This window comes from Scylla paramamosain, chromosome 12 (assembly GCF_035594125.1).
Source record: "Scylla paramamosain isolate STU-SP2022 chromosome 12, ASM3559412v1, whole genome shotgun sequence".
NCBI lineage: Eukaryota > Metazoa > Arthropoda > Malacostraca > Decapoda > Portunidae > Scylla > Scylla paramamosain.
The window spans coordinates 27,057,948-27,072,947 of record NC_087162.1 but is presented as its reverse complement, the minus strand read 5'-3'; the positions used below and the strand labels follow the sequence as shown (position 1 = coordinate 27,072,947).

The window sequence follows — 15,000 nt, the reverse complement described above, 5'->3', positions numbered from 1 at the left end:
AACAACAAAATTAGTGATAGATTATAGCACATACATACGTGGCTCTCTCTCTCTCTCTCTCTCTCTCTCTCTCTCTCTCTCTCTCTCTCTCTCTCTCTCTCTCTCTCTCTCTCTCTCTCTACATCCCTCCAACCCACGCTTTCCTGTCCCTCCTACCCCCCTCTCTCTCCCTCCACCACCCCAGTAATTGTTTACATAAGCCCCCATCAATCACAGTCACCATCACACGCGTGCCGCCCCGTAAGTCTAACTAAGCACTGCGTAAAGAGTTCTCCACTGTGTAAGTCGGCTCAGCAAGACAGGAATGCGCTTATGATCGGAGCTACGTGGCCTGTGCAGGATGTTAGGGAGTTCAGTAGAGGCGGCGACGCTTTGGTGCCTACGTGTTGAGATGGGATTAGGGCGAGAGCGTGTAGAGGGCGATGAAGGGGAGATAATGATGTGGGTGTTATACTGAGATGATGACAGAAGAGGACAGGTGTTGGTGAAGAGAGGGGATGAGGAAGGGAGAGGAGTGTAAGGAGGTGTGTGTAGAGTGAAGGGAAGATGAGAGTGTGATTGTAAGGTGGTCTTTGCCTTGCTCCGTTTCGTTCCTTTCAGATCCGTTACCTTCTTCTTCTTTCCATCTCGTTCCGTCATTTGCCTCTGCTTTGTTCTGTTCCGTCCCGTTCCGTTATGGTCCGTTGTTGATCGAAATGTATCTTATTTTCGCAAGACTCTTCCCATATTATATATTCCTGTTTTTTTTTTTTTTTCGTGTTTTAACTCTTTACTTAATTATTTTCTTCCCTTACTTTTAATTTCTTTTCCCTTTCCTACGTAAGAGTTCTTTTTTTCTTTTTTTATTTCTTTCTTCTGATATACTCCTTTTCTTTCTCTTCTATTTTCCTTCATTTGCTTCCTCCTCATTGAAAGGTAAATTTTTTTTTTATCTCCTTTATTCCGTTCTTCTTTCTCATTTAAATTCTACGTATCTGTTTTCCGTATCAGTATTTTCACCTAAGCGTCACATGTATAAGAAATCAATTTACTGTAGTCATCCTTTTAAAAATATAGTTCTCTGTGAAGTTCCAACCGTTCATAAAATAAGGGTAAACTAAACTAATCTGGAAGTAGCATTATTTAGTTATGTTTATTTATAAAAAGATATATCCATAATGCAGTAATATATTATTTACATGGTTTGTTCAAAGGAGAGAAATTTACATCATAACAGAGAGAGAGAGAGAGAGAGAGAGAGAGAGAGAGAGAGAGAGAGAGAGAGAGAGCAACACCATACACACCACCACACCACACCACACATTTCAAGTCGACGTAATACAGTCATCACCACTTTGAACTCTTGACTAGACACAAGGAAACACCATAAATAACGGGACAGGATTGCCTTGGAGAGAGAGAGAGAGAGAGAGAGAGAATGGAAAGGTGAAGGAGATTTTGTATAGGAGTATGAAGAGGAGATGAAGGAGGAGAAGGAGGAGAAGCAGAAACTTAGGAACTAAACAAAAAAAAAGAAAGAAAAGGAAGACTGAGGGAGAATAGAAGTTGAAGGAAAAGGAATGATAAAATAGATGAAATAGACAAAAAATTTACATAAAGTCGAGAATTAAGAAGGGAATTAAGTTGACAACATAAGGGAGAGAAAATTAAGATATCGAAAAAAGAAAAAGAAAAAAGAGAGAAAAAAAAAAGGAAGGAAGGAATACAGAAAGTAGATCGAAGGTTTGCATGAGATGTAGAATATCAAAGAATATTGAGGCTTACATCACCTGACATCACGTATCTTTATGAAGAGGAGACTCTGGACAAGAACAACAACAAAAATGTCAGAAAAAAAAAAGAAAAAAAAAAGAATAACAGAGAGAGAGAGAAGAAAAGAAAACGCACTTAAAATAACATTCTATTATAAAAGAAAAAGAAAAGAATAAGCTGAAAGAAAAAAAAACAGACCCCACTCAAAAAATATATATAGAAAAAAAATAAAAATAAATAAAATAAAAAAAAAGGGGGTTTTCACCAAGTCTCACCTGGTCATCTGTCTCACCTGGCGGTCTGGCGGTCACCTGGTCACTGCCACAACACCTGGTACATGTTATCACCAGTGCGGAAGAATATGAACGACTTCCCCGTGTTGGCTGCCTGGCGTGCGAGGTCGCGGGCGGCGTGGGGCGTGGCTAGCGAGGCAGTCAGACCGTTGGGTGTGGCGTGGGCTTGGATTGGCGGGGTGTTCTGTGGTCGTGAGGTCGTGGGTGTTGAGGTTACAGGTCGTGGTGGTCGTTGCAGTAGTGGTTGCGATTGTGGTAGTAGTTGTGGTGGTTGTGGTGGTGGTGGGGCATGCGTGGCAGTCACTGTGGTGGGGGAGAGAGAGAAAACAGCTGATTGTGGTGTGGTTAGTGTGGTTACTGTGGGTTGTGGTGAGGGTCTATGAGTGGGAGACGTAGGGAAGGGGGTGCGAGGTCCTGCGCTGGTGGAGGGACGTGAGGGAGAGGCAGTGTGGGTGAGGCGGGCCTTCCTCTCCCCTCCCGTTAGTTTCTGAGAGGGGAGGGGCTTGAGGACGGCGGAGAGGGGAGAAGGGATAGCTCTGGGTGAAGGGCGAGGGCGGTGAGGGGAGGGGGATGAGGGAGGCAAGGCTGGAGGGGAGGATGTTATACTTAAAGAGGGGAGGCGTTGGGGATGTGGGGTTGGTGGGGATTTCATTGGTATAAACCCCCCAAATTGTATTATTGGTGGTGTGGGGAGCTTTTTACTCTCCCTCCCTTCCTTACTTTCCCTCCCCACCTTCTCAGTCTCTCTCATTCCCTCAATAACCTTTCCTATTTCTTCCCTAATTTTGTCCAGGAACCTAACTTGACTTCTCCTGGCTGTGTTCTTGTTCTTGTCCTTGTTTCCAGAGCTAGTGAGTCTGTTCGTGTCCTTAGTGACCCCTCTAGAACTTCCACTGTCTCTGTTACTAACGCTGCTACTGCCAAGACTACTTATGTCAGTTGTAGGAATGTTAGTAGGTGTTCTTTGGTTTGGTTCAGCTGAAAGTCTAGCTAAGTTACCCCTGTTCTTAGTCTCGGTGTCTATATTACTCTCCCTTCGTGTATCTTCGTTTTCTTTCACGTTTTCTTTGGTGGGTTGTTGTGTTCCACTGCTGTCACCTTTGAAATTTGAACCCCTACTACTGCTGACGAAGGAGAAGGAGGAGGAAGAGGAGGAGGAGGAGGAGGGAGGAGAAGATAAGGAAGAAGAGGAGAGGAGGTTACTGTTTCTATTCCTACCTCGCCCTCTACTACTATTACCACTACTACTACTACCACGACTATCGCTACTACTACTGGTGATTCGAGGGATGTCTCTGTTAAGTGCAGCTGCAATATCCATCACTGCATCGCCATCAACAGCAGTGTGTGTGTTGGTGTTCCCTTGAGTTGCATCACCATTCAGAATATTGCCAGCTACAAGGGTGCGTGGGTGTGTGTTGTGATTGTTGGGAATAACCGTGGTGGGTGTGGGCGTGCTGGGTGATGCAGTGCTATCTTTACCTCCCACGTGGGCGCCCCTGTGCAGTCCTCGGTCCGCCGCTACAGAGAGAAGGTTTCCGAAGGCGGCAAGGAAAGGAGAGGCTGGTCTAGTGACGCGAGGCTGAGGGAATGGGGGTGAGGGCGTCGTGATTCTGAAGGTGTCTCTGGTCTGGGGGGACGTGGCCTGGGGAAGGAGGAGAAGGTTGTCGGGGGTGAGAACTGTCGTCGGGGTCTGCGTGGGGCGAGCGGTGAAGGCTGTAGTCCTGTCTATGGGAGGCGCTGAAGAGGCGGGGGTCGGGACGCTGAAGCTGAGGAACGAGCTGCTGAAGGGCGTCGTGGAGGGTGTGGGGGACGCAGGCGTGGTGGATGGGGCGCGTGGAGGCCGTTCGGTGGAGAAGAAGCGGAAGAATGGCGCCATAGAGGTGGGGGTGGACGTGGGCGTGGAGGTGACCTGCGGCCCCCTTGGTCTGTCCTGAATGTGGTTTCTGGTGCCTTGGTGTCCCATCTTGAGGAAGCTGAAGGAGCTGCTCCTGTCCTCCTGCTCGATGTCCACGCCCTCGGAGGTTCTTTCAGAGGGCCCCAGAGGTGCGAAGGTGACGCGGGGGCCTGGGGGCTGCGAGGTGGGATGCTGATGGATTATTGGAGCTGGGGACGTGGGGAAGCGACCGGACACTGAGGAAGGCGTGGAGAAAGTGACTTGGCCCCTTGGAAATTGCGTGGGGAAGGTACCGCGGGGCCCTGGGTTCTGGGAGAATGGCTGCTGAGGGATCAGTGGAGCTGGGGATGTGGAGAAGCGACGGGATCCTTGGGAAGGGTTGGAAAAAGTGACGTGGGGTCCTGGTGATGGCGTGGCGAAAGTGACTTCACCCCGTGGGGACTGCGTAGAGAAGGTGACGCGGTGTCCTGGGGTCTGGGACGAGGGTTGCTGGTGAGTTATTGGGGCAGGGGACGTGGGGAGGCGGCGATGACCTGGGGACGGCGTGGAGAAAGTGACTTGGCCTCTTGGTGATGGCGTGGAGAAGGTGACACGGGGCCCTGAGGGAGGGGACGAGGGCTGCCGGAACACAAACGCTGCAGGGGAAGGCGTGAAGCCAAGCCTGGATGGCGTGGGTGTTGGGGAGAAGCTCGGGGAGGTTGGGGAGGCTCTCAGTGGGGAGGGGAAGGCAGCGTGATGGAAGGGGGACTGTGAGGGCCTTGACACTCTTGAAGGGGTCGGTGGAGAAGGAGTGCTGAGCAAGACGGGGCGAAGTGTCGGGTTGTTGGCGTGCGGGGAAACGAAGCTGACGGTGGTGGTGGTGCCTGGCTGCCCCTGGGTGCTGCTACTGAGGGAGGAGCCTGAAGGAACATCGCTAGACTCATCCTGGCGGGACCTGATCCTGGTGGACTCAAAGAACGGCAGGAATTGAAAGTTCACGGGGTTAAACTGCGGGTTGAAGGAGTTGAGCGGCTGCCCTGTAGATGGCTGCGTGGGCTGCCGCTGGGTTGTGATGTCTGGACGGCGAGATCTGACGAAGGAAGGGCGACTGGTGGTGACGAAGGCAGGGTGGGACGTGGTGACAAAGGTTGGGGAGGGCGTGGTGACGAAGGGCGGCCGCGGCGTGGTGAAGGAGAGCGGCTGCGATGTGGTGACTGTCGCAGGAAGTGTTGGGTTGGATGCAGGAAGCCGAGAGGGATTGAAAACGGTGAAGGGAGGGCGGGAGGAGGGAAGTGACGGCGATGATGATGATGACGAGGAGGAGGAGGAGGAGGAGGAGGGTGACGGCGTGGCTGTGTTGATGGCGGTGAAGATGCTTGGCGTGACGGAGGCGAAAGGGGACGGGGTGACGCTCGGGGTGAAGACTACCGGTCGAGAGAAGGAGATGGGCCTGGGGGAGGTGACCACGGGGATGCTGGTGGGGATGAATCTCTGTGGGGCGAAGGGAGTGCTGACGAAGGGGAAGGGGGAGCTGAAGGTGGTCGGGGGGACGGGCGAGGTGAAGGTGTTGAGGGCTGTGATTGGAGGGATGCCTGTGGGGGAGGCGGAGCCAGTAGGTGGGCGACGGGTGATGACGGAGGCACCAACTTGCGGGCGCCCGAGGAAGTTTGGCGTGGCGGGGGACACCTGAGGGAAGGGCGTGGGGCGCGGCGTGAGGAAGCTGTCTTGTGCCCCTGTCTCTTGCTGCGAATCGGCTGGGAGGCGCGGCACGTCCTCCACCACTTGTCGAGGGGCGTCGCCGGCGGAGTTTTGCTTGACACTGGTGGTGCGGGTGGCGTCTGCCCCTCGAGGCGTGTCCTTGGAGGAGGTGGAGGGACGCGTTCTGCCGCCACCTCTACTGGGTGTGCGGGAGTTGCTGGGTCTGTCTCTGCTGGTGGTACCCCTGCTCTTGCCGCGACGCCTGCTGGAGGAGCCCCGCCTGCTGCCCGGCCTGTAGGTGGTGGCCTCAGGCTCCGTGGTGGTGGGGGACGGCGTGGTGGTGCTGGTGGTGGTGGCGCGGGAGGGAGGGCGCCGCGTGGTGGAGGGAGAGGCAGGACTGGGTGTGGTAGATCGGGAGACGGGGCGGCGTGTGGGTGAGCGTGGGCGCGGCGTCGTCTTAGCCTCTGTTGTCTGAGTGAGGGGCTTGAGGGAGTGGGAGTTTGCCTTGAGCGACCCCAGCTTCCTGCCCCACGCCAGGGACTGCACGTTGGAGGGCGTGATGGCCGCCAGCTCGAAGTAGTCTGGCTCCTCCACCACCTTCTCCTCCTCCTCCTCCAGGAACTCCCTCCCGTGCACTTGCTCTTCCACCTTCACCTGCCTGACCAGCTGCCTCCCCTGCACTTCCTGTTTCACCTTTTCCACCTCCCTCACAAGCTCCCTCCCCTGCACTTCCTGTTCCACCTTTTCCACCTCCCTCACAAGCCCCCTCCCCTGCACTTCCTGTTCCACCTTTTCCACCTCCCTCACAAGCCCCCTCCCCTGCACTTCCTGTTCCACCTTTTCCACCTCCCTCATAAGCTCCCTCCCCTGCACTTCCTGTTCCATCTTTCCCACCTCTCTCACAAGATCCCTGCCTTGTACCTCCCCCTCTCCCACCTTCTGTACCTCCCCCGCCACCTCCTTATCCTCAACCGTACCCACCGGCCTCTTCACCTTCACTATACGAGCTCGACCGCGGCGCCCTTTCTTGTACGTCGTTGAGACCACCACCTCGTCTTTGTCCTCTCCCTCTACAGCGTTGGGAGTACCCGGGGCGAGGCGCTGCGGCTCTGGCTCCTTGCTGCTCTGATCCTGTGTTCTCCCCCGCCCTGGTGAGGAGGTGGAGGGGGTTGTGGAGAGCCTCTGTCTTCGTCCACTTTTAGGTAAGGAAGTGGAGGGGGTCTGTGTCTGCCCATGTGTGGATAAGGATGTGGAAGGGGTCTCTGTCCGCCTGGGTGTGGATGTGGAGGGGGTGTTTGTCTGCTCGGTCGTGGATGTGGTGGGTGTTCGTACTCTTCCGCGTCTGAGTGAGGGCGTGGTGGGCTTGATGGGCGAGGAGGAGACCCTTGTTCGTGAGATCTTAGCACGCCGGCCGAATGCTGATGCTAAAGTGTTGCTGTCCTTGACTTTTTCTTCTTCTTCTTCTTTATCTTTGCCTTCTTTTTCTCCTCCTTCTTGCTTGTCTTCTTTGCCTCCTTCTTTTTCTTCTTTTTCTCCGTTTTGTTTTTCTTGTTTTTCTCCTTTTTCCTTTTCTTCTCTTCCTCTTCCTCTTCCTCGTCTTCTGTTTCTTTCTTCTTCTCTTCTTCTTTGGATTCGTTCCAGTATTCCTCTTCCTCCTCCTATTCTTCTTCCTACTTTATCCTCTTCCACTGCTCCTATTCTTTTTCCTAATACATCCTCTCCTCTTCCTCCTCCACCTCCTCCTTCACCACCACCACCTCCTTCTCCTCCTCCTGCTCCTTCTCCTCCTCCTCCTCCTGTGTCGATGCGGTTGGGCGTGGGAAGGCGGCTCCTGGTCCTCGTCAGCCTCCTCTCCTCTGTGAGTGAAGGGGTGCGCATCGTTGACACCCCCTGCAGCAGCGTCACGGCATGTAGCACTGCGTCACTTGGGGTCTCCTGCTCACTCTCCGCCTGGGAACCACACAGCAGCAGCGCCGACACCACCACCGCAACCGCCACCTGAAATGAAGGAGAGAAGTTAAGTAGTCTGATGTCGTAACCTTTTCACTGCTAAAATTTGTCTGCTTAGTACGTATAAATGGACTGTATATGTGAAGGAAGTAAGGAGAGAAAGAGCAATAAGAGTCAAGTGAAATTTTGATTTTGTCCAGTCCTTACTCCATGGAAGTACGTAATTATTCGGGTAGAAAGTGAAAATTCAGGGAAATATAAACTTCTGACGTAGGAGGAGGAGGAGAGAAAGGGAGGGGAGAAGGATGGGGGAAAGTGTTTATCACAGTGTACAGGTGCAATGTTGGTGCGTCCTCAGGTGAAGCATGTGATGTTTTCCAGGTGTTGCGTGTCTCCAGGTGCGTTATGTACAGGTTCCTCCAGACGTCTTGTCACCTGCACTTTCTTTCACTTCTCCCTCTCAAGGTCCGGAAATCTGACGGCGGTGCGTGAGTGGCATATGGAATTTAACAAGTGTGATTTTCTTCTTCACCAAGGGCAACTAAAAAGATCCGCCTCCGAAACAAAAGAAAAAAAAAAGAGGAGGCCTACTGGAGATGCCTGTGCCTAAAGAGTACTTTTGAAAGGATCCTCCATAATGAAACCTCTCTCTCCTGAAAGAGTTAAAATCATAGTTAGAAGATACAGAAGCAGACAGGGAGTTCTAGATTCTACAGAGCTACAGAGACAAGATCTTCAGGTTTAGTAATCAGGAGAGGAATAAAAGTAAAGGGGTCAAGTATTATTTAAAAAAGAGAGATAGAAGGAAACTGGTTCTCAGGTAGAGTGGTGGATGACTGGAATAGATTCCGTAATCAGGTTGTTCGTGCTGAGTCAATACAGAGCTTGAAAAGAATAGACAGGTTTGTGGATGAGGATGATAGTGGAAATAGGTAGGTGTATTTCGTCGAGGGGCTGCCACTTGTAGGCCTAACGAGTGGTGGTTTCTTGCAGCTTCCTTTGTTATTATGGATTTGTGTTCTAACTGACTAAGAGACCCTGATTTATGTCTCTGTGTGAACCATTTTTAACCCGTCAAATTACTTCTATCATATCACCATAACTATACGCTCGTCTTACGCTTGCTGTCTCTACCTCCTCTTCACCTGCTCTGCCCCGCCTCACTCCTTCCTTCTTCTCATCCTCCTTTACTTAACTTTTACTTAAGCGACGCTAACATTTGCCTCCCAGGTTTGAGTGTGTGTGTGTGTTTTTTTTTCTTTTTTATTATTGTCAGTGTTGTGGTTTCATAATTCTGTCAAGTCTGCATCATCATGACTTGTTTTTTTTTTTTTCGTTTTGAGTGTGTGTTAGTGGAGTAACTGCTGACTTCCGAGAGAGAGAGAGAGAGAGAGAGAGAGAGAGAGAGAGAGAGAGAGAGAGAGAGAGAGAGAGAGAGAGAGAGAGAGAGAGAGAGAGAGAGAGAGAGAGAGAGAGAGAGAGAGAGAGATTGTTCATACATATAATGATTAGTTAGCATTACTATTATTGTTATTATTATTATTATTATTATTATTATTAGTAGTAGTAATAGTAGTAGTAGTAGTAGCAGTAGTAATGATACTGCAAAAACAATAGTGGCAAGAACGAAGGTGATTACAATGATGATGATGATGATGATGATGATGATGATAGTGATTATGATAAGGATGATGACAATAATGGCGAGCGTAATGATGGTGATGATGATGATGATAATAGTGATGATGATAAAGATGACAGTGACACGGATGATGATGATGTTGAAGATAGTGATATAGTGACAGTGGCAGTGATGATGACAATGATGATGGTGATGGTGACGATGATGGTGAGGCGGAGAGCACTGCACCCATGGGAAAAGTGAGGCAGGGGAAACTCGTCTTGAGGGAGGGAGGGAGGGAGAAAGTTATGAAGAGAGAGAGAGAGAGAGAGAGAGAGAGAGAGAGAGAGAGAGAGAGAGAGAGAGAGAGAGAGAGAGAGAGAGAGAGAGAGAGAGAGAGAGAGAGAGAGAGAGAGAGAGAGAGAGAATGAAAAGTACTTGAAATATGTAAATAACTAATGAGATTAATAATAACTAACTGAAAGAAAAGAACAACTGAGAAGATTAATTTAAAACTGAATAAATAATAAAAAAATAACTAAATGGAAATGAATGACAGAAAATTAATCAGAAAAAAATCACTATCTGAGGAGAAAATGAATAACTAAACCCTAAATCTAAACTCTAAATCACTGTGTCACTATCAGTCACTCTAAGCCACTTTAAATACTTATACGTCAATATGTCACTAAATCATCTTAAATCACTATACTATAAGTCACTCTACGTATGCCACTGTAGGTCACTGTGAGTCACTCTTATGTCACTGAGTTCAAACCATAAACAAATAAATGAATAAATAAATGAGAAACATAACGAAACAAAAACAAAACACGACAAGAACCATAATCACTCGAAAACAAGCGAAATATTACGTAATGAAGCAGAGGGAAAGGTACAGACAAACTCACGACGCTGACAGACACACACACAGACAGACAGACACTAGCGCACCTGAATTCACGTTACGCTCAATTAGACACCTGCGTTGCGTCATAACAGTGATGCTGGGTGGCGTAACATCTGCTGCTGTAAGAACCTAAGAACACAAGGGAAGCTGCGAGAAGCCATCAGGCCTACACGTGGCAGTCCCTGTATAAAATATGCTAGCGTGTTTCCACCAAGAAGAAACACATTAAGAAAAAGAAGAAAGAAAAAAAGGCGTAAGAAAAAAAAGAGTGTACATGTGGCAGTCCCTGTGCGTATAAAACATGCTTACGTGTTTCAACTAAAAATAATTAAGATGTAGAGGAAGAAGAAGAAAAGAACACAAGAACACAAGGGAAGCTGCAGAAACTCATCTGGCTGACACGTGACGCTCCCCCTCGTATGAAACACACCTACTTGTTCCCATCTATAATTCTTATTCATAAATTTATCTTATCTTTTGAAACCTACTACTGACTCGGCACTAGCAGCCTGATTAATGAGTCTGTTCCATTCACCTGCCACTCGATTTGAGAACCAGTTTTTTCTTATTTCTCTTCTAAATATCTATCAAATTTGAACATGTTACTTCTAGTCCTGTCGTCAGTAATAACGCTAAGTATTTTCCACCTTTGAGGGTTGGCTGGCGGTACCTGGCCGTGGGAAGAGGAAGAGTACAAGTATAGAAAGTCGTAGGGAGCACCACATGAGGGAGGGAGAGAATTAAGAGAGTTATATGGGACTGAAAGCCACGAGGTTACGAGAGGAAAGATGTGGATGATATATAGAGCGAAGTATAGACGAGGAGAGTATACAGTAGATGATAGAGACTTGCAATAAACAGCGTATGAGAGAGAATTATGGGATTACGGAGGGTACATGAGAGTTTTGTGGTGACTAGAGAAAGATTAGTAGGGTTTGAAGTTATAAGAAGGAGTTAAGAGACGAGAGAAAAGGTGGTAAATTTGCAATAAAAGAGTATATGAGAGATAATTATGGCAGTATATGTAAGTTTATGAGTTATGGGAGAAAAGCGTATTTTGTGTTGACGAGAGAAAGAGAGACTGGTGGGGGATTTGAGCTATGACTTATAATATTGGGTCAGAAGAGACGAGGAGGGCTGGTAGAGTGTATTAGAGAAGAGTGGGGAAGATAGTGCGTGTAATAGAGAGGGAGAAATGAGAGAGAAAACAAAAAACGCATTGTGAAAGTGCCTGTGAATGTTGTTTTTGAATTGTCATAGATAGATGAAGAGACAGATAGATAGACAGACAGACAGACAGATAGGTTGATATGTAGATAGAGAGGTAAATAAGCAGATAGATAGGTAGGTAGTTAGATAGATAGTTAGATAGGTAGATAGATAGCACAACAGATAGACAGATAGACAGATAGATAGATAGATAGAACAATAGATAAATACGATAAATAGATAACACAATAGATAGATAGATAGATAGCACAATAGATAGATAGAAAGGATAGATAGAAAGATAGATATATACACACACACACACATGCTTCCCACCCTGTCACGTGGAAAACCATTAATAACAACAACAACGAGAGCAAGAGTAACAACAAGAGGAGCAGCAGCAGTCCACCTGTCGCCACACCTGGTGCTCCTCCACACACACACACCACACACACACACACACACACACACACACACTCCCTCATTAGCCACAGGTATGCTTGGCGAAGTGGCGTCCGGCGGCAGTTCACTAGAGAGGGAACACAGAAGGAAGTCACGAAATTGCTCGCCTCGATTCAAAATTCCCGTGCTTGTGTAAATGAAAAGCTGGGCTGGGTGCTTGTTTGAGTGGTGGTGTGTGGTGTGGTGTGTTTGATGTGGCGGGAAAGTGTGTTTGTCCAAGTGTGTGTGTGTGTGTGTGTGTGTGTGTGTGTGTGTGTGTGTGTGTGTGTGTGTGTGTGTGTGTGTGTGTGTGTGTGTGTGTTTGTGCAAGTGTGTGTGTGTGTGTGTCTGTGTGTGTGTCTGTTTCTTGGTTTCGTTGCTGTTGTTGCTCTTGATCTCTTTTTCTGGCACTTGTTCTTTGTTTTCTTACTTTTTGCTCTTGTTCTTGTTCCTCCTCCTCTTCTTCTTTTTGTTATTCTTCATCATTATCATCCTTTTTTTTAACATAGCCACGTTTTTTTATTCTTATCATTGCGGTTACGAATCATTCAAGAATTATCGTCGTTTTTCATTATTTCAAATCCTCCCCCTTCAAGGAAAGAAAAGTTAAATGATTAAACCTGAAAAATAATTGCGTTTTCACTTTTTTCTGGAGAGGATTAATGTAAATAATTAAGAAAAAATAAAAAAATAAAAAAAAGCAAAAAAATACGAAGGAAGTGATGGAAATAAAATATAAAAATGACTGCATTTTCACTTTCTTTTCTTTTCTTCTCTTATTTTGGCCACGTTGCCCCTGGGGGATAATCTCCTTGAATTATTAAAGAAAAAAAAACTAAAATAAAAAAAGATAGCAAATAAAAACGAAAATACGAAGAAAAGAAAAAAAAAAACACAACTTCTACAGGTCGGTGTGTTTCTAAATTTTGTCAAGTGGGAATCAACAACAAGACTCCTAGTTAAAAAAAAATAAAAATAAATAAATAAAAAAAAATAAATACCTACACAAAAAAGGAAAAAAAAAGGAAAACTTACTTAAGAGTAGTGAAATAAAAGAAGCAACTCATCTTTCACCTTAAGGAAAAACAAAAAAAAAAGTTAACAAAGAAGCGAGTGAGAGAAGAGGGAAAACTCTGTCCTATTTTTCCTCCGTTTTCATTCTCATTTTCGTGAGAGAGGAAGGAGAGGGAAAGGAGTGAAGGGCAAAGGAGAATAAGGAAAGGGGAGAAGTGGGAGAAAAGACAGGAAAGACAAGAGGGAGGAAAGAAGGGGAAAGGAAGATGAGGATGAAAGAATGGTTGAGGAGGGAAAGAGACGAAGAGGAGAGGGGTGGGAGAAAAGATAAGAAAGTCAGGAGAGGAAAGAAGATGGGAGGAGAAGGAGGAGAGAAGAAAGAATGGGAGAGAAGGGGAGAAGAGGAAGAGGAGAAGAGTGGCAGACAAGACAACGAAAAGCAGGAGAGGAAAGGAGGGGAGGAGAGAAGAGGAAGATGAAAGAGGAGGAGGAAGAGAAGAGGGAAGAGGAGGAGAAAAGAGAAGATTAGTAAGAATTGTCATAAGTGTTGAGAATTTGTATGTTGATGTAATACTGAGAGAGAGAGAGAGAGAGAGAGAGAGAGAGAGAGAGAGAGAGAGAGAGAGAGAGAGAGAGAGAGAGAGAGAGAGAGAGAGAGAGAGAGAGAGAGAGAGAGAGAGAGAGAGAGAGAGGAAAATGGAAATTCTTTGGTTTCAAATTGGTTCTCATTTGACTTGATTTGGAGAAGGAAGGAAAGTTTTGTTGCAACAGTGTGTGTGTGTGTGTGTGTGGTGTGTGTGTGTGTGTGTGTAGGAAGGAAGTAGTAGTGGTAATAGTAGTAGTAGTAGTAGTAGTAGTAGTAGTAGCAGTAGTTGTTGTTGTTGCTGTAGTAGTAGTAGTAGTAGTAATAGTAGTAGTAGTAGTAGTAGTAGTAGTAGTAGTAGTTGTTGTTGTTGTTGTTGTTGTTATTGTTGTAGAAAAAAAATGAGAAGGGAAAAAAAAGGAAAAACTTGAATAATAACGAGAGAAGACACAAAGGGTTTAGCATGTCACACTGTTCACACACACACACACACACACACACACACACACACACACACACACACACACACACACACACACACACGCAAATCATGTGTTACGTTCAGTCTTACAAAACATTCATGGGAGAGGCAACATCGCGGAAACGAAGGTTATGAAAACACACACACACACACCACACACACACACACACACACACACACACACACACACACACACACATTCCATTCTTCTCCTTACGCTATGAAATTTCTGCGGTCAGATATTTTTCTTGTTCGTTCTTATGTACAAAGAGGGAAGACCCAAGGAAAAAAGAAATATAGGAAAAAGAGACATTGTTTCTCCTGTAAAAAATGTAACGGAGCATATAGTTGACGTGCTCCTGACCTTCTCACCTGCGCTGTATTACCTTCTACCTGACCACCAAGACCCGTATTCTTAAACGATTCAGGGTCTTACCTCCATTACTTGTAACTTAAGAACATAGAACACAAGGGAAGTTGTAAGGAAGCCATCACGTGGCAGTCCCTGTATAAAGCATGCCTGGGCTCTCATAAGAACTAATATTAAGAGCAACTGAGATGATCAAACAGGTTCTAATAGAAGTTTTTCCCTACTGATGATGCAAAATTTCTTGGTTAACTAGCATTACAACCATACAGGTATTCTTGTGGCACTACAGCCAGTTGAAACAAGACGTTACGGGTAATTCTACAGCCTTGGAAATCACGTGATGGACTCCAACCTTTAAGAATGAAGTTTTTAGAACCTATATAGTTCGATCTGTATGAGTAAAAGCTGAGGCAGTCTGCTCTACTGATTAATTTCTGATGGCTGTGTTCAACGTCCATTAGATTCATATGTCCTTATAGATGTTAACAATAAAAGGAAAGAAGCTTACAGTGAAATTTACAATAGGAGTTCCAGAGCAGGACGATATTGCTTCCTGTACACACCACACGTGACACTGACGGAGGGAGATGACGCGGAGTAACCTGTAAGTGCTTCATCAGACAGCCGGACATGATCTTCCGCTGCAGCACACCTTGTCATGTTTCAGGAGCCGCCTTGTGTGGGTCGCCTTAGCGGTGTTGTGACTTATGCTCTTATGTTCACTGCAGTCTTCCTAAATTCTGTTCTACTAAAGCTTCTTGTTTCTCCAGTGTTCTCTCTTGCTCTCCTTCCTGATAGT

The 15,000-nt window shown here is 46.9% G+C and overlaps 1 protein-coding gene across 2 annotated transcripts in view; it reads right to left on the bottom strand.

Moving 5' to 3' along the window:
- Positions 1 to 579: 579 nt before the first annotated feature.
- Positions 580 to 15,000, bottom strand: part of LOC135106038 (mucin-2-like) — a 17,247-nt gene continuing 2,826 nt past the window's right edge. Inside the window, exons 2-3 of one of the 2 annotated variants that reach the window (XM_064014833.1) lie at positions 3,528 to 7,617; positions 585 to 2,348 (exon numbers count right to left, since the gene is read on the bottom strand). In XM_064014833.1, the coding sequence (XP_063870903.1) occupies positions 2,068 to 2,348; positions 3,528 to 7,617 (4,371 nt within the window). In that variant the 3' untranslated portion in view covers positions 585 to 2,067. Of the gene's footprint in view, positions 7,618 to 15,000 lie in introns of both variants that reach the window. The other variant, XM_064014832.1, reaches the window with a different exon arrangement.